The 25772-nt window shown below is 37.0% G+C and overlaps 1 protein-coding gene across 1 annotated transcript in view; it reads right to left on the reverse strand.

Annotated features, from left to right (window-relative positions):
• Positions 1-25772, reverse strand: part of FHOD3 (formin homology 2 domain containing 3) — a 311906-nt gene that overhangs the window by 46629 nt on the left and 239505 nt on the right. The window contains exons 17-21 of the mRNA XM_063300332.1: positions 22145-23040; positions 13360-13518; positions 12116-12298; positions 6930-7049; positions 4499-4660 (exon numbers count right to left, since the gene is read on the reverse strand). Of these exons, the coding sequence (XP_063156402.1) occupies positions 4499-4660; positions 6930-7049; positions 12116-12298; positions 13360-13518; positions 22145-23040 (1520 nt within the window). The remainder of the gene's footprint in view (positions 1-4498; positions 4661-6929; positions 7050-12115; positions 12299-13359; positions 13519-22144; positions 23041-25772) is intronic.

The following is a 25772-nucleotide window of genomic DNA, read 5'->3' on the forward strand; positions in this document are numbered from 1 at the left end:
CCAGACCACTGCAATAAAGCAAATACCACAATAAAGTGAGTCACACAAATATTTTGGTTTCCCAGTGCATATATAAGTTATGTTTGCACTAGACTGTAGTCTATTAAGTGTGCAATAGCATTATGTCTAAAAAAATCAATGTACATACCTTAATTAAAAATACTTTATTGCTAAACAATGCTAGTCAGTTGGAAAAATGGCCCTGATAGACTTGCTCTATGCAGGGTTGCCACTAAACTTCAATTTGAAAAAAACTGCAATATCTGCAAAGCGCAATAAAGTGAAGCGCAATAAAACAAGGTATGCCTGTATTTGGAAGAATTTCCAGATGTAAAAAATTATTAAGCAGTAGAGCAGTCTGCCTAGAACAGTGATGAACTCCACCTCACTGGAAGTTTGAAAAAGGGGCAGGATGGTACCTATCAGGAATGATTTAATGGATTCCTATTCCTATTCCAACTTCTCTGAATCCTTAACATGAGATACCCAGAATTGGTCATGTGAGGTCTGTCCAATGCAGAATAGAGTGGAATTGTTAGATTTTATGATATTGAATCCATGCTTCTATTGATGCAGCCGTAAACTGCAATGGCCTTTTAAACAATCACATCATACTGTAGACTCATAATTCAGCCAGTGATCAGCTACAATTTTAAATTCCTTGTTACACATACTGTCATTCTGTAACTGTGCATTTGATTCCTTTTACTGTGTGAAGAATGTTGTATTTGTCTATATTACATTTATCCTATTATTTTAAGCTCACTTCTTTAATTATCAAGATCATTTGGAATTTTAATTTTTTCCCCAAGAGCATTAGCAATCCACCCATTATTAAACTCTCTTTCAACATGGTTTGTAAGTCTGTTGTGGCTGTACTTTTTAGATATGCCAATGAGCCCTTATTTACTTAACTGGGTAATCAGAATATAATGTTATATGCTTTGCTCAAGTCAAGACACAATATGCCTATAGCAGCCTTTCTCAACCTTTTGATCCTGAAGAAACCCTTGGAATATTTTTTAGGCCTTGGGGAACCCCTGCATATTCAGGCTCAAATATAAGCCAGAAGTTACAAAATTTGTACTTTTTGTTTCATGTGTAGGCCTGTATATATGCATTAACAGTGTTCTTAAACTAAAAATAAAGAATGAAATGTACCTCTTTAATGTGAAATCTATGCTCTGTTTTTGCTGCACAAATATTCAATTCTGGGCCGAACTTGAGATAAGCACGCATGGATTTAATCTTCAACTGAAATAAGATGATTTCTGTCTTTGCTTTTGATGCTTGTTAAATAAGAACAAGCTTGCTCACACATGTAAGAAGTTGAAAACTGCAGCAAAATGTTCACTGCCTTCTTATGAATGGCAGGATACTCTTCTTTCACAGAAATCTAGAACTTGTCCATGGGCAGATCAGTGAATCTCATCTTTAGCATACAATCAGACTGCAGCTCACAAAGTTCTTCCTCTTCCTTCAAAGGGAAGTTCTCAGGCTCAGCAGAAGATGCAGAGAAAGGATACCTCACCCAGTCATACATTTGTGTTGAAAGGGAGTACTGATCAAATTCGTTCTACAGTACTTCCAGGTGGTTTTCAATTAGATTTGAGACTTTCTGGTATCCTTCCTCACTCTCAAGCCCAAGCAGCAGTGGAAATATTTCAGTATTTCCTTTTGCAATGTGATTTTTCTAAACATTCAGTTTTCTTTTAAATCCAAGAATCTTGTCACTTGAAGTCAAAACATTTTTTTAGTGCCTTGTAAGGACTTGTTCTGCTGGTTCATCTGATGAAAGGTGTCTGCTAAGTATGCTAGTTTTTGCAACCATTCTCCATCTTCAAAGCCCTCAGCAAAATGTGGAATACTATTTTCTCGAAAATACTCTTGCAATTCTGCTTTCAGCTCAAACACACTGTTGAGAACTCTTCCTCTGCTGAGCCACTATTTTTCTGCGTGTAACAGGAGACTTATGTGCTGTTTGTCTGGGTTTTCACACAGATTTTTAAACATTCTGGAGTGAACTTGTCTTTGTTTAATAAAGTTAAATATTTTTGTAGCATCATCCAGAACATTTTCATTTCATCTCCAAGAGACCAACCTCTCTGTGAAGAAAGCAGCATGTTGTGATAATATCAGGATTTTCTTTTCTTACAAGAGAAACAAAACCTCTCATGGAGCCAACCATTGATGGAGTACCATCACTACAGATGCCAATGCAGTTCCTCCAAGACAGACCTCTGGTTTCCAGTTTTGAAGACAAAACATTAAATACATCTTGGCCTTTGCATGTTTCATGTAGTTCTTTGCAGCAGAAGTTTTCTTGAATTTCACCATCATTTACAAATCTTACAAATGCTATAACATGACTTTTATTGATGAAATCTGTTGACTCATCAACTTGGATAGAAAACTGTTGTTCTTTAGTTTATCATACAAAACCTCTTCAGCATCATGTGACATGTCATCAATACGCTAACTTATTGTACTGTTTGACAGTGGAACTTTTCAATTTCTTGTACTGCATCTGGTCCTAGCATTTTCCCCACTATTATTTTGCATGCTGGCATGATTACTTTTTCACCCAAAGCATGACTTTTCCTTCGTTGTGTAATAATACATTGCCCAGAGTCACTTTTTGTGAGATGAGCAGCCATACAAATATGAAAATTAAATTAAGTTCTGCTACTAAATAACTTGGGCTCAATTTCTTGGGCTTTTTTATTGACTGTTATTTTATTAACAAAAGCTTTACTATGTTTGTTCTGTGATTCCAATGGCTGTTTAAAATAATCAGAACTTTTCCTTGTCATATGGCTGTGATTTGTAGTTAAGTGTCTTTTTAATTTTGCTGGAGCCATTGCTACATTTGTAAGTTGTTTGCCACAGATGAGGCACAACGGAATAGGACAACTTGGATCATCAGTCCATGTAAAACCCATTGATAAAAGCTTTCATTATAAAGATGGACTTTTTTGAGTCCATTGATGTACCAGTGCAGGGAAATGCCTCAGAAGATTTAAATTCTTCATTATCATCATTAATCTTATCGGTATTGTTCACTCTAGAATCCTCCTCTTCTCTCACACACACCTCCTCTTCAAAAATCACCACATTGGACCCTCAGACATGACTGAATAAATGGGTACAAAATTTATTTAAAATTATGGGATAAAATAATTACAGGAAAACGGCAGGGAAAAGATGTGGGAGGGAGAGACTGATGTCACAGACTAAATTGGATGAATCCATTAATTTCTTGAAAAATGTACTTCTCCCTCCCCCTTCCTTCAGTATATCCCTCCCTTCCTGCAATATAGAGTTCACCTGTAATCGACAGTCTCCCCTATCTCGCGTAAAAATTAAGAATGGATTCAACCAAATAAAAACAGTCCTACAGTGTACTACCAGAGAGCTCAGAAAGTTATAACTAGATTTTTTATTGGTCTCTGCTCATCACTGCGAAAGGGCGTTGCCTGAATTTGAAATAATTTTTTTAAATAAATCATGATCTCCCAGGGAACCAATAGTGACCTCTCACAGAACCCTAGGGTTCCATGGAACCCTGGTTGAGAAACCCTGTCCTGCAATGCATTAAGAAACTTACCCAAAGAATAAATATTGTATGACTAATCTGACAAGGCTTGTTCTTCATAAACTGATGCTGACTTCTAATAATTTTTACATTGTTTTCAAGGTGCTTACACATAGATTGCTTTATGATCTGCTATATAATCCCCCAGGATTTTGATGTCAGATGGATTGGTCTGTAATTTACAGGATCTCTTTTTCTCCTCTTTTGGAAGTAGGGGCCTCTTCTCAACCAGCCTTTCTCATGTAAGTTCATACTTCATCCATTTCCCATGATTTCTCAAAGATAATAGATAGAAAATTGTCCAAATATCAATGAATTTCCCCAGAATTCTGGGTGCTATTTTAAATCACCTAAAATCAGTGATATTGCCCAAACATGTATCTTTCAAGCAAAAGCTGGGGTCTTGCTTCTTTAACCAGGTCACCACAGTTGCCTAGAGGAGCACATGTACTCTTCCCAAGAAGACTGAGCCAAAATAATTGAGTAGTTTTGTTTTTTTCTTTTTGCCCTTTTGCTATCTTCATAAACTCATAAACTGTTTTTTTCTTTTTGTTTTCCCTCTTTTCATTTTATTTTGAACATATCCAATAGAGATTATTGATTGAGTTTAGATCACACTGACAATTTATTACATTTCAAAACATTGTAATAGTTTGAGATTAAAAGAATATACTATAAATATTAAAAAAACTTTATGAGGAATCTATTAAAGAGAAAAAGGAAAATGGTTATAATCTAAAAATTACAGGTGAATGGTGTAAAACAACCATATTTCTAAGTTTATAAGGATTATTTGAGAAAGCTGAAAAAACAGCAAAATTTAAATGTTGCACGTAAAGCATTTTCTATTCCTTATAACAGTGTACCCTGCTATTACAGGATTTCCCTGCATAACTGACATACCTTGGCTGATCTAGTGATGGCTCCAATCTCAGAATAAAGATCTGAGCTATCTGGGAATTTTTCCACCACAATTGTACATACATGATGAAGAAGGGACTGTTTATGGACTGTGTCTTTGATTTCAGGAACCTTCTCAAGGTAGCTTAGTTCAAAGGCTTTAGTCTGTGTGGAGAAAAGGAAAAAAAGTCAAATAATAATATTAGCAAATAATCATATTAAGTATATTTAAATAATGGCATTCAATTTTAACTAGGAGTGACTTTAAACAAGCAATATCATCTCAATTGTTGATCACTAATTATAGTAAAAAAGCATGCTAAATGAGAAAAGATGTAGTCTAGAAGAAAACTGTACATAGTTTCTGTGAATATTCTCCATAATGCTGTTTGAAAAGTAGGGTTTTTTTCTATGTGTGGTTTTGCATTGTTTCTTATGCATCTTTTCACTGTTGTTCCAAAAATTTATTTTAATGCATTATTGTCCCTTTACAGTCATCCAGCCCTCAGCCCTAATTAAGAGAAAAGTAAATCTTATAACACTGAATGGAATACTGTTTATATTTTTTAGAAATTGGGGGGAAATTAGGTAAATGGTAATAGCAAAAGTTTAATAAATTTTGGCCATCAAATATAATGATTTTCAAAGGTTATAGAATGTCAACAAACAAGGAATGTCTTGTTAATTTAACCCATATGGTAAGGACCATATCTTCCATTTTACATATTAATAGAAAATGAAAAGAGTAATAAATTGCAGTCTAGAATCATAAACCTGTTATAATCATTGTGGCTTAAAGATGAATAATTCTTCAAGTTTAAAAAAAAAACACTGAAATGAATGGAACAGAGTGGTCCATCTATCTGTACTTCTTAGCTGGCCCACAGTGGTACTGAAGGCAGCCAAAATCCAGCATGACCAGGAAATCTGCAATTCATCTATTGTAGCCCCACCTTGCAGTTCAGTCCTATACCCAAGCCTGAATCCTGACTGAAAATGGACCACATAATTTGTTTCATTCAGGGGTCTGCATAGTTGCAAACTTACAATATAATCTTCTGAATTTTTCTCTAAAAAAGGAAAAATTGGAGATTGGCTGGTAACCATCCAAAATAGCTAGGTTGAGCTATAGCTTCTTGTGGAGGAGATGCACTACCATCTTTTTCAAGGAGGGAGGAACAAACCCCTTAGGAGGCTTTTACCTCCACCTTCATCCAGCTTCCTGTCACCCTTCTACAGCTTTTACAGACCAATTAGGGCAGGGGCCTAATCCACAAGTAGTGGATTACTCACCAAGGTCCACAGGCACAAACTGATCCGAAAAAATTTCACAAGAAGAGTCCTCTATCATCTCACTGGAGTTGCCGAGCCAACTCCGAGTGAGTATTATCCTTCAGGTTTATTTATTTAACTACTTAAATAAATATTAAATTACTTAGAAAATTTATATTGCCACCCAACTCAAACATGATTCTAGGTAGCATACAAAATCATTAAACAAAAATACAAAAGAAAAGTAGCACATACCACTAAAACGAACTTAAACCATTAAAAGACAATCAGGACTAAAATATATTATAGCTCACCAATTGGGAATGCTACTCAGATGCTGAGTGAATTCATCACAAAAGCTGAGTAGACAATTTTCTGGCCCAGTTTTCCTTATTAGGAACAGATCACTTTAAATAATGCTGCTGGGTGGCTATCTGCGAATGCAGTAGGAGTGGAGAAGTAAACATGCTTCATCATTTGTGCCACCATGGTGTAGGCTTAAACCTGAGCTCTTACCTGAACACATTCATTCTTTGTTGTACCCCAGCCATCTAGATATTTTATTTATTTATTTATTTTCTATCCCGCCTTTATTATTTTTATAAATAACTCAAGGCAGGGAACATACCTAATACTCCTTCCTCCTCCTATTTTCCCCACAACAACCACCCTGTGAGGTGGGTTGGGCTGAGAGAGAGTGACTGGCCCAAGGTCACCCAGCCAGCTTTCATGCTAAGCTGGGACTTTTTCCTCTCTCCTGGTTTTCCACATAAGTAGATGTTTCCTCATTACTCCTAAGTGGAAAAGTGCTTCATTTGGGAACAGTATTGTAGTGGCAGCTGCCAATTGCTCTAGGCCAATTAATGGCCTTAAGCATAGGAGCTAGATGACTCCTGGTTTAGACTGAAAGACTGCATAGCTGAAGCAAAGGGCCTGTACTGACTTCAGAGTGAAAGGCACTAGCATCTTCCTACCTCTCATCCAACAATCTCAAGGCAGCTGAACAAAAGCCCAAGGCAGAGAGAGAAAAAAAAAAGCAAAAATAGTTTTTTTCCCTCTTTTTGGGTTCCCCTCCCAAATGTTTGTACTTGTTCTCACTCACCATTATAGGAATAAGAAAATATTGGTTTGTAAGAATCAATTAATAGTCAAATTTACTTACATTGGTTCCATTGAGAAAATTTCCAATAGCTAATAGAGTAGAAAGAATAAATCCAAAGGTTACATTGTTCTCTAGCTGGTCCATTCCTTCCTTCAGGTCCAAAAGTGGTTCTGCAATCTCCTGTCATTAACAGAAAAAAAAAACCCATGGAAAACATTCTTCTATATCAATTAAATCTTATGAACAGTCACTTTCATCCTTAATAGTGAATAATCCTTTTCAGGTCAAGGATGTTTCTATCAATTACTTTTTAATATGACTTTTAATTTGCTCTGCCATTTGACTGACCTGTCTATTCAGTGTTAAGTACCTCTATCCTCAATAATTTGTAACCATTTACTTTACCCCTTCCTACCCAGGAACATTATCGACACTATTAGAACTTGAAATCCTAGGGCATTTTAGCATAAAGATCTAACTTGGATCTCACACATGGCTCTGGAAAAAATGGGTAGATCTAGCATACCTGTCAGGCTCTCTTTGTAGGTGTCTAAAATTGAAAGTTATTTTTTTCCAAGCACAATTCTCACAGAGTTCGGCTTAGCAAGATTTATTGAGATGAATTGGAAGAATTCCAGTAACTAAACTATTTTTAGTTTGGAATCTATATACACCATGTATTTTGGGCAAAGCCTTTCTGATTTTCTTTCTAACAGCTTTTGTATAATCTGACGAGTCTCTTTCTTGATACAGGGAAGCTTACAGCTGGCTGTTTGATTGTCTCCTGAATGTATCTGGAAACCATCTCTTACAGTATCAAAAAAGTGACTGCTATTTAAGTTCTTATGCAGCAAATGAAACCACACTATACTTATTGATGCATTTTGGCCTTTATTCATTGCTACTTTTTAAAAACTTCCGCCAGATATTCTTTTTTTGAAACAAATATATAGTTAAAAATACTTAAATATGGAAAATGCATGGAATGTATTTTTAATTAATAGATTTAATTTATATCAAATTTTGTTCTTATGCTGGCCTCTTTGTTGCCACTGAAATACAGTGTGATGCTATTGCCTCCTTCCTTTCCTATTTACTTCTCTATCACGCTGTTGCACTTTATCTATTCTTCATCCAAGGAAACAAAGTAATTTGCCAACTCCATTTCTTGTTGTGAGCTGTTAAGTTTATTAATCATGCTGCTTGACATTAGCTTTATCATCTTAATAAGTAACATTAACCCATTTTTTCTAAAACTGTTCATTTTTATTTTCATAACATGTTCTTCAAAGTTTTCCTTACTTTCAAAACTTATGGCTTAAGATATGCATAAAACACAAGTGTCTGGGCCTCTTATTTTTGATACTGGCTGTCACGTCTTCCAATCCTGCCATTCTTACTGTATACTATATTCACTCTATATATTCAGTACGCATGGTGATAATATGTATATTAGTCTTATTCCCTTCCCTATTCTAGTTCTTCAAAGTTAGTTCTTTTAGTAGCTTGTTATTCTCTGTCAAGAATCATGTATTTTGACCCATTAGCTTTAATTCATTCCACATTCTGATATGATCTACATAATCAAAAGACTTTGATGTAGTCTATAAAGCAAAGATAAACTGCTTTTTATATTCTCTTGTTCTTTCCATTATCCATCTTAAATTAGCTATTTGATCTTGTGTCCCTATGACATTTATGAAGCCTACTGTTCAGGAACATAGGATTTTAAAAATTCATTTTCTATTATGTGAATGAACTTGGCAATTCTGTAGAGAGCTTCTGGGTTAAAATAATTGAAAGAACAAATAAAAGCAATACTATTGCTGATGTCTAGTATTGTCCACCTAACCAAGGAGAAGATTTTGGAGGCTAAAAGCAAACTGTGGATTTTTCAAGGAGGTATGAAGTCATAGTAATAGGAGATTACTCCAACTTCTGATGGGAGACAAACTCTGCCAAGCCTGGTCCTTCCAGGAAAGTCCTGACATGCCTTGCTGACAACTTTTTCCTTCAGACAGTCAAGAAGACACAAGAAGTTCAGCTATCCTTGAATAAGGATAAGGTTAAATAAGGTTGACTTATTTAAGAAAGATGATCTCAATTCGAATTCAGGGCAAGCCATCTAACATCACAGTGATCCAAATATGTGCCCCAACCACAGATGCTGAACAAGCTGAAGTAGAGCAGTTATATGAGGATCTGCAGCACCTACTAGACAATACGCCTAAAAAAGATGTTATTTTCATCACAGGAGACTGGAATGCTAAGGTGGGCAGTCAGATGACACCTGGAATTACAGGTAACCATGGCCTAGGAGAACAAAACGAAGCAGGACATAGGCTGATAGAATTTTGCCAAGACAATTCACTCTGCATAACAAACACTCTCTTCCAACTACCTAAGAAATGGCTTTGTACATGGACTTCACCAGATGGACAACACCGAAATCAGATTGACTACATCCTTTGCAGCCAAAGGTGGCGGACATCTATACAGTTGATAAAAACAAGACCTGGAGCTGACTGTAGTTCAGATCACGAACTTCTTATTGCACAATTTAGGATCAGACTAAAGAGATAAGGGAAGACCCACAGATCAGCTAGATATGAGCTCACTAATATTCCTAAGGAATATGCAGTGGAGGTGAAGAACAGATTTAAGGCACTGGATTTAGTAGATAGGGTCCCAGAAGAACTCTGGACAGAAGTTCGCAACATTGTTCAGGAGGTGGCAACAAAATTCATCCCAAAGAAAGAAAAAACCAAGAAGGCAAACTGGCTGTCTGCTGAGACACTGGAAGTAGCCCAAGAAAGAAGGAAAGCAAAAGGCAACAGTGATAGGGGGAGATATGCCCAATTAAATGCAAAATTCCAGAGGTTAGCCAGAAGAGATAAGGAATTATTTTTAAACAAGCAATGCGCGGAAGTGGAAGAAGACAATAGAATAGGAAGGACAAGAGACCTCTTCCAGAAAATTAGAAACATTGGAAGTAAATTCCAGGCAAAAACCAGTATGATCAAAAACAAAGATGGCAAGGACCTAACAGAAGAAGAAGAGATCAAGAAAAGGTGGCAAGAATACACAGAAGACCTGTATAGGAAGGATAACAATATCGGGGATAGCTTTGACGGTGTGGTCAGTGAGCTAGAGCCAGACATCCTGAAGAGTGAGGTTGAATGGGCCTTAAGAAGCATTGCTAATAACAAGGCAGCAGGAGACAACGGCATCCCAGCTGAACTGTTCAAAATCCTGCAAGATGATGCTGTCAAGGTAATGCATGCTATATGCCAGCAAATTTGGAAAACACAGGAATGGCCATCAGACTGGAAAAAATCAACTTATATCCCCATACCAAAAAAGGGAAACACTAAAGAATGTTCAAACTATCGAACAGTGGCACTCATTTCACATGCCAGTAAGGTAATGCTCAAGATCCTGCAAGGTAGACTTCAGCAATTCATGGAGTGAGAATGAATTCACTGATGCCTTGATTGAACTTCTATGTATTATCTTTCAGAAATCCTAGAATTGGTGAAGTTCTAAATAACTGTCAGACAAAAAAAAAAAAAAAAAAAAATCAGATCTAACAAAGTACAGACCAAGCAGTCTGATATCAAAACCTAGATACCCACTCACCTAGATATTTCTATAGCACATGATAAAGATATTAATCTGTAAGTATCTTGAAAACTATGTATTCATCACCAGAAGTCAGCACGGATTGTCAAGTACAAATCTTGCCAGACTATCTGCACTGACAGTGAGGAAGTTGTCCTAAGGAGGTTACAATCGCTCTCCTGGAATCCCAGAGTCCAATATTGAGACTGTTCAGGGAGATACAGAGAGCAATCTGTTGGGTCTGAAGTGAACGATTTAACTTGCAGGGAATTTCCTCTTTTGTATCCAAAGAGGCTTTAGTATGTATGAAGCCCCCATTCTTCACCTTGTCAGAGAGTAAGAATTTATTAATACAATCATTTGACTGTTGCACAATTTTGTCAGCTTGTTTTACTTTAACAACTTTTCCTTTATTGGAGTGCATGTCCGGAATGTGAGGCTTAGCAGAGTTTCTGCATAAGCCTCAATGCAAGTGGTGGGTCCGGCTTCGTATTTTTGAACAAAAGCCTCAAAATCCTTTTCCAGTGATTCTAGATCATATTTTATAGCTGACAGCTGCTCAAATAATGAGGTAAGAGTTTGTGCTGTAAGAAGGCATTGTTTTGCCATAAACTCCATTGAATTTTCTTATGGGAGCCTCTTCATATTCTGATTTTGCATCTAATTTTTAAACTTATTTTTATTTTCCTTGAGGTTAGCAAGTAAGCCAAGCTAAGGCTTTGTGGCTCCCAAATTTGCTCTTTTGCAAAGCTTAGCATTCTTGAAACTATTCAAAATAAGTTTATTCAAGCCATACTGAATAAATGCCATCTTACATGTAGAGACAGGTATAATCTCGTTGGACGCTAAAGCATGGTTTCTTCTTATTACCTTTTGGCTAAAGTTAATATAAACCATACCTATAGGTTTGGCCTCATTAGTATTAGAGATTGTTTTAAATCATCATGGTTTAAACAAGAAAGATTGAAAGAGCTATATATTTTTAGGCTTGAGAAAACATGAAGGGGATGTAACAGCTCTTCAAATATGTGGAAGGATGTCCCACAGAAGAAGGTCAGGACCTGTTGTTTCTCATTCCAGAGTACAGAACATGAAGTAATGGATTTAAGTTACAGATTGAATGTTAGAAAAAACTTCCCAATAAGAATACTATGACAGTGGAACCAATAACTTGGAAAGGTTACGAGCTCACCTTCACTGGATGTGATTTGCCATTTGTCTTGGATGCTGTAATATGGATTTCTATATTGAAAGGGGACTGGATTCATTTCCTTAAGTGGCCTCTTCCAACTCTATGATTTTACGGTTCTACCTGCAAGACTTCCCCACACCCCTAGTTTTTCTACCAAAGTGCTATAGATGTTGAGAAGTATTGGGGTGAGAGGTTATTTCCTGATATAATTCTCATCCCAGTTAAAGTCCACTGTGCTTCAGATATGGAAATTAGGAAACATGGCCTTTACATTTTAAGGAGAAGACTGACTGAGTACCCTCTTAATTGTTCCACTGGTTATTCAACATGGTATTAATGAAGAGCTCAGCAGAGAGATATTCACTACAGTGAGCGCAAATAGGTTAAATTAAAATCCAGAACCAATTATATTTATTCAGCAATAAGAAATTACCTTTTCCACAAGCTCATAATCCATTTTAAATGCCCAGAGCTGAAGTCTAGGAGTGAGTTCAGTAATGGAAGACAGAGTCAATAGAAATTGTTCAGCAGTACCCAGAGGGATATCAGGGTTGGCTAACTGAGCTTCTTGAATTTTCTGCTTCTCCTCTTCTGTGGGAATCATTGTGAGAATTTTCTAGAAAGACCAAAAAAAAAAAAAAAACCACCCAAAAACAAAAACCCAAACCAAAAAACAAACAAACAAACAAACCATCAAAGGCAAACTATACAGACTGCTCATCTAAACTGAATGTATTAAAGCTGAACTTAGCTTTGTAAATTTTGTTAGAACTCCTAATTTTTCTTGTTAAAAATATGGGAATGATTAAGAATTACCCACATCAAAATTATGCAAATATTTACATTTAACTGATTTTAACAATTGTTTAAAATATTACAATTAACCATTTATAAAATCATTTCTATCTTTTCAATTCTGTGCAGCCGTAATTTAAAAAATGGTATTTTGCTGGAGAAAGAGTCTTAAACCTGCATATCCACTGCTAATTGAAGAGATATGTACTGACTCAGGAGCTCAAAAACACACAGCACCAGGACACCACATGTACAGGCTAGAAACTGTTGTAATATGTTTGGTGAGATAAGGATAGAAGACAGTCCAATCTCATCAACAAAAATGCTGAAATCTCATGAGATCTCAGTGTTCTTACATAAGATTTTGCACCACTTTGACAAAAATTACATGGGTTGCACATATCTGCTGTACTTCAAATCAATTAAAATTTACTTATCGAAGAGATGAGTAAAATTTACTATTTAGTATTCTGAATTACCCAGGTTCACCCTGGAATTCAGGCTATAGCTGGATCCCAAACACATACCTAAACTAAACCTTTATGGAGCTGTATGAGTTTTACTTCTATTCCCATGATGTTTGTTTTTTTCTGACTCTGTATTAGTCAATTGGAAAATAGAGGAAAATTGGGTCTTTTATTGTGACACTGCCAATGAATATGAATATGAATACGTACATGTCTTGTTCAAAGATTAAACTTGTGCCCTATATTGCTGATTGATTTTAAAAATATCATATGTCTGCACAGGGAGAAAATGTTACATAATACTAATCAGATTAGTCCATTATAAGAATTCATACTTCAATACATTTTCAACCACTAGTACCTGGAAATAACAATATACTGTTTAACTTAATGCTCTGCATGGTTTTCTCAGTACCTCTATTCCTTCCTTATTTAAGGCATATTCATCAAAGTTCAAAATGGCAATCTTGATTGTCCTTGGATGGGGTAATACAGTCAGCCCAATATTTATAGCATTGCTCCTCTTGGAATCCAGCACAATGATTTCTTGCCTCTTGCCATCTGCAGCAGTTTTCTGAGAGTAAGAAGGAGGGACTGTAAACTGTTATGTTTCTTTAGTCATATACCTATTCCTTAAATAAACAAATCTTAACTATAATTTCTTAAGTTAGTCTAGCATATTGATAACATGCTAAGTCAAATGATACTGATTTCTACAGTAAAAACAGAACTTATTTGTGATAGATTCTTTGGACTTTTCTTAGAAGATTTCTGAGATATTTACTGGTCTGTTAGACTGTATCCCACTTTTCCTTCAGGAACTCAAGGCAATTTACACAGCACTCCCTCCTCTAACTCCCTCCTCCAATTCCCTCCTCCTCCACAACCACAATCTGTTTTAAGTAGATTACAGTGAGAGAGGAAGAGTAGCTTAAAGTAATTCAGTAAGCCGCTGCAGCTGAGGGTGGATTTAAACCTGGGTCGCCCTGGGTTTAGTCCAATATCTTAACCACTGTATTTTGTATTATGTTCATGTTGACAAAAGTGGCAGAAGCACATACAGTATTTTGGGAATGAAGAAGAAAAAGTTTGAGTTAGGAACAGTTCTACATAACTTAAAGTTGGATCTTATTGTCAATTTTAATTCCCTTCTAGAAAGAAATTGTGGTGAACTAGTGCCACGGTTGCTGAAATCCGTAATTCTTGCTATTTCGATTCTGCTTGCTCAAAATGTGTTCTGCAGAAAAAAATATTACTTGTTGCTATTCAGTGTAACATCTCTCTGATTATTTTTTCCAGATCAACTTTAGTGAAATATGAATCACTGTTTTAGGCTGCAGTAACAGGATAACTCCAGGCAAAAATGGGTATGATCAAAAACAAAGATGGCAAGGACCTAACAGAAGAAGAAGAGATCAAGAAAAGGTGGCAAGAATATACGGAAGACCTGTATAGGAAGGATAACAATATCGGGGATAGCTTTGACGGTGTGGTCGGTGAGCTAGAGCCAGACATCCTGAAGAGTGAGGTTGAGTGGGCCTTAAGAAGCATTGCTAATAACAAGGCAGCAGGAGAAGACGGCATCCCAGCTGAACTGTTCAACATCTTGCGAGACGATGCTGTCAAGGTAATGCATGCTATATGCCAGCAAATTTGGAAAACACAAGAATGGCCATCAGACTGGAAAACATCAACTTATATCCCCATACCAAAAAAAGGAAACACTAAAGAATATTCAAACTATCAAACAGTGGCACTCATTTCACATGCCAGTAAGGTAATGCTCAAGATCCTGCAAGGTAGACTTCAGCAATTCATGGAGCAAGAATTGCCAGATGTACAAGCTGGGTTTAGAAAAGGCAGAGGAACTAGGGACCAAATTGCCAATATCCGATGGATAATGGAAAAGGCCAGGGAGTTTCAGAAAAACATCTATTTCTGTTTTATTGACTATTCTAAAGCCTTTGACTGTGTGGACCATAACAAATTGTGGCAAGTTCTTAGTGGTATGGGGATACCAAGTCATCTTGTATGCCTCCTGAAGAATCTGTATAATGACCAAGTAGCAACAGTAAGAACGGACTGGTTTAAGATTGGGAAAGGAGTACGGCAGGGTTGTATACTTTCACCCTACCTATTCAACTTGTATGCAGAACACATCATGCGACATGCTGGGCTTGAGGAATCCAAGGCTGGAGTTAAAATTGCTGGAAGAAACATCAACAATCTCAGATATGCAGATGATACCACTTTGATGGCTGAAAGCGAAGAGGAACTGAGGGGCCTATGGTGAAGGTGAAAGAAGAAAGTGCAAAAGCTGGCTTGCAGCTAAACCTCAAAAAAACCAAGATTATGGCAACCAGCTTGATTGATAACTGGCAAATAGAGGGAGAAAATGTAGAAGCAGTGAAAGACTTTGTATTTCTAGGTGCAAAGATTACTGCAGATGCTGACTGCAGTCAGGAAATCAGAAGATGCTTAATCCTTGGAAGAAGAGCAATGACAAATCTCGATAAAATAGTTAAGAGCAGAGACATCACACTGACAACAAAGGTCCACACAGTTAAAGCAATGGTGTTCCCCGTAGTAACATATGGCTGCGAGAGCTGGACCATAAGGAAGGCTGAGAGAAGGAAGATAGATGCTTTTGAACTGTGGTGTTGGAGGAAAATTCTGAGAGTGCCTTGGACTGCAAGAAGATCAAACCAGTCCATCCTCCAGGAAATAAAGCCAGACTGCTCACTTGAGGGAATGATATCAAAGGCAAAACTGAAATACTTTGGCCACATAATGAGAAGACAGGACAGCCTGGAGAAGATGCTGATGCTAGGGAGAGTGGAGGGCAAAAGGAAGAGGGGCCGACCAAGGGCAAGGTGGATGGATGATATTCTAGAGGTGACAGACTCGTTCCTGGGGGAGCTGGGGGTGTTGACGACCGACAGGAAGCTCTGGCGTGGGCTGGTCCATGAAGTCACGAAGAGTCGGAAGCGACTAAACAAATAAACAACAACAAAACAGGATAACATGAATATATGTGATTTGTGGCTTTTAAACTTCTAAGTAAGCGTCTTTCTCTTTACTGTACCATCTTGAATGATAATCCATTGTAGCTAAAAGCAGTATATATTTTAACATTATTTAAATAATTAGCAATATATGACTCTTGATGCTATTTTGGGTCAGGTGATGTGAACTACAAACATCCGCAACTCCTCACTTTATTACTACTACTGGCTGCAAGTCCTAACAGTAAAAGGTAAAATTGATAAAGAAGAGAGATTCTCAGATGAGTATGGTTATGTTCAAATTACTATCAATTATATGCATATCCCTGATTAAATAATTGTTTATTCTATAATAGGAAAAAGGTGTGAAATCAAGATTACAAAATAATAGCTTCAGGCTGGACCATTAAGCCACAGGGTTCAAGCAGGAACTCAGTAGAAGCATGCCCAGCAGATGGATGTTCAGCCACTTCCAATAAATCCAATCTACCTCTCTAGATAATTGTACACTCAAACTGCTCTTATTTCTGGGAAGTTTTTCCTAACATTTAACTGGAATCAGGCCTTCCTCTAACTTAGAATCATTATTCTGTGTCCTGTGTTCCCAGTATGTAGCACAAAGTGTAGGAGCGCAACATAACAACATGGACTGATGATTGCTACTGTATTCTAGGGCTGAGTGGGATTGGAAGAGATTTACTAATATTATAGGGCAGCAGTGAGTGACCAGCAAGAAAATTACTGTGGATTGGGAGAAAGGATATTAAGCACTTCTAAAGACAGTCAGCACTACTGCTGTCAACTTGAGCCCTAGAAAGTACTGTCTCTTTCTGTCCCTGCTTGGTCTCTGAATCAATCCCTGGCCTGGATCAGGCCAAACAGCAGCTGAGAGTGGAGGTGGAAGAGAACTTGTACAGAGAAGCAGGAAAGAATCTCTCTGCTGTTTCTGGGTGCAATACCTCACTATGTTGCTACTTGGGCTGCTTTTGAACATATGTTTACTATGGTCAGCAGGGTGTTAAGCTTTTTTAAAAAAATAGCCTGCCTCCACCAAAGCTGACAGGCACAGGGTAGTGGTTATGAGGTGAAGTGAAAGGGAGTTCTCTTTAGTGCATCCAGCAACTGCCTGCTCTGTTGTCAGCTGTTAGTTGGGCTACTTTTTAATATGGTCAGCACTCTTCTGAAAGAGGGGGCGTGGTGGCTCAGTGGTTAAGATGCCAGGCTTGTTGACCGGAAGGTTGCAAGTTCAGCGGTTCGAGACCCAAGTGCTGTGTGGCAGAGTGAGCTCCCACACTCACCCCAGCTCTTGCCAACCTAGCAATTCGAAAGCATGCAAATGCGAGTAGATAAATAGGTACCGCTTTGGCAGGAAGGTAACAGCATTTCTGTGATTGTCATGCTGGCCACATGACACGGAATTGTCCTTAGACAACACTGACTCTTCAGCCGTGGAAACGGAGATGAGCACCGCCCCTTAGTGTGTCATTAGATGTGACTAAATGGGAATCTTTACCTTATCTCTTCTGAAAGAGTGATAAAACCATGTTTAAAAGCAGCCTGGCCATGGTTTAATCACCTTTCAGAAGAGTTGTAAACCTGTTTAAAAGTACCCTGAAAACAGCTGACAGTCACTGTGGGGGCTCTATAGTGAAGCAGGATCTGTCCTGTTTCACTGTGCAACAATGGGATCAGAGACCTAGTGGATAAAGTCTCATTTCCCCACTTCTCCTGCCACCCATCCCATCTCAGGTAGCTCTGCCAAGGCTGGAAAAGTGCAGGAGAAGGAGAGAGCTGACTGGTTAGTGCCTATCAACTAGCCAGAAAAACAGGTGACATGCACTGGTGAGGGACTGTCACATTTCACATTAAGGAGATCCAGCCCGTGATAAGTAACGTGATTGATGAATATCTTCCCAAACAAAGCCATCAATTCCTTTTCTTAGCTTGCCTTGCACACAACCACCATTTGGCATCATCATTACTTTGGCAGGATAGGGACTGGCAATGGGAACAGCAAACGTTATACTGGTAATAGTTTTTGCTATCTCAAATATGGGCAAATAGCACTGAAATATCCTTTAAAGAGGATCTGTTACCATATAGGGAAAGTGGAAGTGACCCCAATGCTTGCCAAGATCACTCTCCCCATAATGTCTCCTCCCAAGGTACACTTCTTCAGAATAAGGCATGTGTGCCCCAAAGGAAGGGAATCTGCTTCTTTTGTTCTATAGTAAATATTGTTTAAAATGTAGCAGACAAATACTAATATGTTGGTAGCATCTAATCACAATTCAAGTAGATGGAAAATATATTCCTTGAAAGGGTCCCACACTTCATTAGTTTGGGACAATAGTTACTGGAGAGAAATATAGATACTGAATAAAAAAAAAAAAGGTAATCACAGCTTGAGAAACTCAAATCATTAGTGGGTGTGGTACTGCATGGATGTAATACAAGATTTATTAGATGTAATTTCTCTGAAATAAATATGTTAAGGCTGCCTGAGGATCTCCCATCTTTAGTATTTGAAATTGCCCCCAATGTAAAGGACATATAACTATTATGCTCCAACACTCCTAGGCCTCTTGAAGAATAATAATATTGAATATCCATATTTTCCTGAGGGTTAGGGTTTTCTTAAGGAAAAAGGGGCTATTTATTTTTGAACACCAGTATTGATATTTCAGGAAATCAGCAAGATTTCTTGGTGTTCTCTTTGGAGTTAATAAGACGTTGATGGGCCCAACAATACATTTGCAGGAGAAGCTGGATGATTATTGAAGGAATCTGCTTTGGCTTTGTGCTCCAAGGGCCAGCACTCAGGCTTTGCTGCAGTAAGAACAATCTTGCAGTTGCTGAAGACGTCTGTATCCTAGGGTGCTTCTGGAAGTTTGCTGATGGGGGACTGACGGAAGCTTCCAAAGTCTCACTCTCTTTGCATGATGATGAAGACAGGGATTTTAGTCTTCATTATTAGTTTTAATATAACTCATTAAGGGATTGAGTTTGGATCATTTTCATATTATTCAGAGAGGTTTTGTGGTAGAGTGTTAAGCCCTTCACGGCAGGCAGACTCAGGAAATAAGAACCAACTAGATTTCTGGAAAGATCTTTATTGCTAATATGGTAATGTAACAATTTTGAAATGCTACCAAAGTAATTATTCCACATATACCTAGTATAATTAAGGGGAATTTCTCTGAATCTCTTTCTCACAGTTCATCCTGCACCTGGACTCAAGAACCTTTTCTATAATGGCCTTGTTTCCTCTGTAAACTGTCTTGCTGCCCCCTCTGTGTTCCCATGGTTTGTTAGGCATTCTAACACAGAGACTGCTAGAGAGGCTAGTTGACAGGCAGAGGGTAGCATAGCTGGAGGTGGGGTGTGCAGATGGCAGAACCTAGTACTGAAAAGCCAGGGAAAGACTGATGTGGAATGAATACTGCATTTCAATGAGTACTGCCTAGTCAGCAGGCTTTTTATATTGAAGAGGATGCCTGGTCAGTAGGCTACTACCACATATTTGTTTCAAGTCAATTCATTTTTCAAGTGTTTATGAGGTCCTGATGTCAGAAAAAAATCAAAACACATTTAAGTATCATGGACATAGCAGTCATATAATCTAACAGAATGACTTTATGAACTAATTTGAAAGTCACATAGACAGTATTATCTTCAGCTTGAATAGTAAGACAGCTCTGAAACTGCTGAATTAAGGGCAGAGCTTACTGCTGAATTAAAAGTAGCTAGATCTGGAACTTGACCAACCGTTGCTACTGAAGGATATAGTGGGCAATTCATTTTATTTGAATTTTGGTCTGATTTTTTTCTAGAAAACTCCCAATGTGGATTAAAATGTATTTTAAAGATCTGTAAATGATCAAGGCATAAACAACCACAACAGAGCACTGGCACAGCATGTGAAATCTGAGAATATTTGGCTGCACTTAAAGGAAATGCAATAGTTTAAAGAATAAGATAATTTCAGCTCTTCAACTATCTGTGTGAGTCACCAAATTAACCATTCTTGTGACTTCAATTTATGTTGCCTTTATTGTTATTTTTTAGTAATATTTCTATGTGGTGCAATTATTATATTTATTTCCAGACTTTTCAAACTCTCCTCTTAGTCTGCATTTCAGACAGTTCTACAGCACTGAAAGAAATGGTAACACTGAGTTCTTCCCATACGTTTTGTAAAGTCATGGATCTATAAAGTTATGGATATACTAGAGGAGTTGGTATTAAAACCAACTTGCTATGTACTGACTGTTGACATCATACTTCAGCTTTCCCACCATACTGTGGCAATAAAACAAAATAAAAATATATTATCAGCCTAATTTTTAGCATATTGTAGCATAACATGTTGTGCATTATAACATACTATAGTTCATCAGACATAAAAAATAGAATAAGTAACCTGAGTATCTTAGAGACCACCTTTCTCTGCTAGTTTGTTTTCAAACAACTAGGGGTTCCCACCTACCAGGAGGTGTGGTGGGAGGAGCCTAATGGCAGGCATTCTCTGTAAAAGACCCCCTCCTTTGGAATAGCTAACCACCTGAAACAAGGATAGACCCCACTGTCATGGCCTTCTGGAAGCCGATGAAAACCTGACCTTTGGGGATTAATTGTATCTAGTGGCATTGTCCCAAACAGATTTTAGCTCATTCATTTTAGTACTTAATTTGGTGGATTAGATTTTGAATTTTAATTTATTTGATTTTTTGCTGTGTTTTATTTTGTAAGTACTGTAAGCTGCCTATGTTTCAGACAGTAGACAAATCTGATTAATAAATAATAGCAAATAGTCAGCAGCAAGTAGTGCGACACTTCATTTTCAACCTTCTGAATTTTAAAGGGACCTCAGTCTTCATGAAAAAAGGGGTGGAGGAATGGTTTCATGGGGATTAGGCTTATCATCCAAACAAAGAACAAAGTCACATTGAACTTTTGTTGAATTATTAAAGCAATTCATTGTTTTATAATTAGAGAATGCCTTGTAATTCCTTTCCACAGCCTAATATCCACTGTCAAATATTTGTATGAATTTCTGTCCTGCCACATGCTCTGTGTATTCACTGGAACTGTTTTTTTTCCCAGAATGCCCACTCTGAGATCTTTTATGTCCGAAATAGCTGATACACTCACAGTTCTGGTATTCATGAGAGAGTTATAGACCTTTCTATAAAGAAATAAACCTGTGTTGCCAATACAGACATCAGATGAGTATTTTAGATGAATGTGTGAGAACAGTGCATGAACACTGAGCATGTGAATTGGATGTATGAATGGCAAACAGACAAGAGTCATTATAAATAAAAATATGTATCTGAGATTTTTTTTAAGGGAACCTCAACTTGTGTAGACCTATCTACACAACGATTAAATTAATCTGAAGTTCTGAGAAGGATATACATATAAGGAAAATGTGTGGGGACAACTCTGTCTCTTTTTGTCATTGTTTTCTTCATTTTCATGTATAGGAGGATGACTGTCAGTATCAGAGAGCCACCTAGAACCTAGAGTCTACATGTAGGCTCTAACTGTATAGAATTTCAGTTAGAATGTCAGAATGTCATTCATGTCAGAATGTCAGAAGAAGGAAGAGACCCACTCCACTCTTTGTACATACAACTGGTGAGAGCATCTCAAAATGACTGTAATTCCACTGACTAACCACTGCTACATGTTTCAAACAAGACCGAAAATATGGTGTTTATGCATATACTTAACTCTTTACCTTGATGGTGGTTAAGCAGCAAAGCATTTGTTCTGAGTAATACCTACAATAGGACCAAAATCTAATCTTCATATGCTGTCCCCACACTCCCCAACAGTACTAGAGACTCTTCCTTTATGTTAGCAATCTCAAAAGAAAACAAACAAAAAAGATTTGATATTTATGTAATCTTAAATTTTTCTGTCATAGAGATTTTTAGTGATAAAAAGAAAATGAGAAAGAACGTTAACTCTTTGAATTTAAAATTCTTATCTGGGTACTACACAGGGTGTTGAACTTCATTTAAATATTTAAACATATTAGGCAATTTTCTTGATTCCCAGCACCTTGTAAAACATTAATAATTATATGTGGAAATCTGGCCCCAGCAGTTTTTGAATTATTTATTATAAAGATTTGGCTTAGAGACACAAAGTATAAACAAAATTAAGACATATAAAGAACAGTACCTTTGTGATAGGAAGATCCTTGGATTTAGTCTCAAAGAGGTGTTCTAGTTTGGTAGCATCTACTTTAATAGGCTCCAGTTTTGACCACAGGAATCCTTTGCAGTGTCTGTTGTTCTTGCACTGCCATTCAAATGGCCTCATTTCATTCCAAAAGAGGCGAATGGTTTTCTTCTTTTTTATAAAGGTTGGTTGATCTCTAGGAAGTAGGGATGACCCTAAACCTTGAGGAGTGCTTGATAGAGGGGGAGCCAATAAATTAGCAGAAGGTGGGGGTGGAAGAGGACACCCATAAAGCAATGGAGGGGGTGGTGGAGGGAAACCTAAAAAGGAAGGTATGGGTGGGGGAGGGGGAACTAGGGCATCACTGGGACTAATTTCCATGTCCAATATGTCAATATCATCCTCATCTCCTAAATCTGTAAAATCCATATCTTTGATTTTCAGTTTTCTTGGACTAGCCAAGAGTTGATCCCAAATATAGTCAGATTCTGTCTTAACCTGCACTGGTGTTTTTTCAGAAGTCTTTTCATTAAAATCACTTTCAGGTAAGTTAGAAATTTTGGCCACCTCACCACTGTTGAATCTTTCTGCAAAGATCTTCACGCTGCCCTGATTTTCCAAACTTCCAATCTCCATTTTTTTTACACATTCATCTTTGGCCTGCTTGGTAGTTGGTAGGACTGAAATCCTGCTGGCCAGGCTGGTAACAGTATCTTCACTTGCATCCAGCACCTTCTTTGTATCTATCTTCACATCCAGTTCTTTAACCCTTTCATCCTTGGAAGAAGGCAAGTTATTATGGGCATACAACATATCCAGCATGAACCGTTTATTGTTGAGGATGTTGTTGTATTGGTCGTTCACATCATCATCTTGTATGGGCTGTAACCATGGGCCTGAAATCACACACATGAAACATTGAATAGTAGTGATTCACATTTGCTGAGAATCTATAACAAACAGTATTGTTTGCAACCTGGAATAAACTTGATAGTCAGAAATGACATAACAGAATTGTAGACCCTATATACTATTGGGGGAGGGAGGTATGTAAGGGGGCTTTCAAAATATTTTGAGTGAAAGTTTCTTTATAGAATGAGTCAGATAACATTATGTACCTTACATCACTTTTATTATTTCTAATATCAGTACTCATGATTTTTATTGGATTGGATTGCCAGCACAATATTCTAACATTAGTTGACCTAACTTTCCATAGGTTGATGAACTCTTCTTAGCAAAGCATCAGTTATACAGGATGCTGCCTTATATACAATGTGTGCAGTGATTTGCAGGGCATTTCAGGGGTTTTAGGCAGGGATCTTTTCAAGCTCCACCTAAAGAAACAGGTCATTTATGCTGAAAGCTTGGGTTCTATTTCTGAGCTAGGCTGCTTTCCCATTAGGTAGATTTCTACCTGACAATCAGGTTCACAGAAAAATTCCCTTTCCTCCCACAGAATATTTTACATGTTTTGTTGTATATAATAGGAATAATTCCTCTATACATTTTTGCCAGCTATCAGGCATTAATAACCGATTATCAGAAAACAGTATTAAACTCAAATATTTTTTCACATTAAAAAAACTTCAAAGAACTTTTTATTATATAGTGTAGGGTCCCTTGTTAACAATTACATTTAAGTTCATATTAGAAATTTATTGTAAGAGAATAGTAAGAGATAAAATAAAAACAAAAATTAGAAAATCTGGTGATAACACTAGTAGTTTCATGCTATATTTAATAAATCACAAGGAAACATTCAGGGCTTAAAGCAGTTGAGTCAAATTTTTGGTTGGTTTGTTTAATCACACAGGCAACTACAGTTTGTCAGAACAAAATTCTTGCTGATGGAAAGGATGCCATCTATCTACATTAAATCAGAGGCAATAGGCCTCTGTATTTGTTCACCATATTTAGAAAAATCTTAGTAGAGATGATGAGAACAGTTATGCTTAGGGCACAAAAAGAAATAATGTATACATAATAAAAAGAATGAATCAGTCTGTATGGAGCTGCCATTTATAATTTAATTTAAAAATGAGAAAAAAAGTATTATCTTAAAGTGTTATCTTGCTCATATAATAGGTATTATGTTCCAAATTCATCAGTGCAGATGGAATTCTATTCTCAGATACCATTCAAATGTCCATATCATATAAACACATTTAAAAATAACTTTAAAAATGGCTCTATCTTGTTTTTCTATGAACCTCATCTATTTTTAGAAACTACATAGACCTTCTATTAATGAAGAGAAATTTCTCGTTGGCTTCACTCAGAAGTAGCTTGGTAATTACTTATGAGAAGATTGAAAAAACTAGCCAGCTTGTGAAGAGTTATTTTGTTGCTTGTAATTTTTGCTTCACTATATTATTGTTTAAAAAAAAAAACCCCTATTTTTAAATCTGTTTTCAACCAAATTTCAGCATTTTGTGTTCAATATCCTGAACAGTAAGCATAACTCAAATACAGCTCCTAGACGATGACAGGGATTGTGGAGTATGGAGTTATCAGCACAAAGCACAGCTCAGTGAAATCCAAGTTTAAGCAAAATCTCTGCACCAAATCAGCTGAAACTCATTCAGGCTTTTATACTTCCTACATATGTCATTACAGTGCAGAGGCCATTGAGAACTGGGAACATACAGTAAAGCTTGCTTGAAAATTTCCAGCTTAATCAAATAGTGCATCCCAAATTGCATACAACTGGTATATGGTGCCAAATAATAAAAAGCAGGGATCCAAATGTCCCTGTCACTGGATAGTCTAAAGTACATATAAGTACATGCAAAATTTTGGAATCCCTGGGCAAACTCAGTGATACCCTATTTTCTTTCAATGTCTTACATGATGGATTTAGAATAGACCTGTTCAAAACAGTCATTGGGGCAAAATTAATACATTTTTATTTTAAAAAACACTAAGGACATTACTGTGAAGAAATGTTGCATACAACAATAGATGATCAAACTATTATTATAGAGCCCCCCACACACCTTCTTTAGCACGAAGAAATGTGACAATTTATTATACAAGATGTGTGCTTTCACACATAAAGGTATGCATATGAGCAGAAATATACTGTATGAAGTGCTGGGGTTAAACATTTGCCTAGGTCATGCATCTAGGAAAAGAATAAATCAGAGTTTAGTTTCACATTAACATATTTCTGGATTGGCATTATGTGCAGACCATAAATTAGTAAGGTAAGAAATTAATAAAGTAAGTTGAGCCTGACCTCTTGTAACTTACTGTATATGGATACATCCATGCAGTTTCTTGACATGATTTGATAGTAGCTTGTCACTGTGTTCTACTGGGAAATGTTTCAGCTTCCCAGCCTAGCTGACAACCCTGGGTTTTCAAAGTAGTTCTCCAATTACAATTCAACTTTCAATTTTGGATGGCAAAATTGAAATCTAAAATAAATTCCATTTCTGGTTCACACTTAATGAAAATATGGAAAACCAAAATGGAGGTAAATTTTCCTTCGTTTTGGTCACAAGGGAGGAGAAGCTTGGTGAGGGAATGAATCCAGCTCTTCATGCAGAAATAGTTCTGCTCATGCATATACTGTAAGCCTAAACTATGGTTAGATGGAAGCATGGCCTACACTCTGTTATCA

This window comes from Candoia aspera, chromosome 4 (assembly GCF_035149785.1).
Source record: "Candoia aspera isolate rCanAsp1 chromosome 4, rCanAsp1.hap2, whole genome shotgun sequence".
In the NCBI taxonomy this organism is placed as follows: domain Eukaryota; kingdom Metazoa; phylum Chordata; class Lepidosauria; order Squamata; family Boidae; genus Candoia; species Candoia aspera.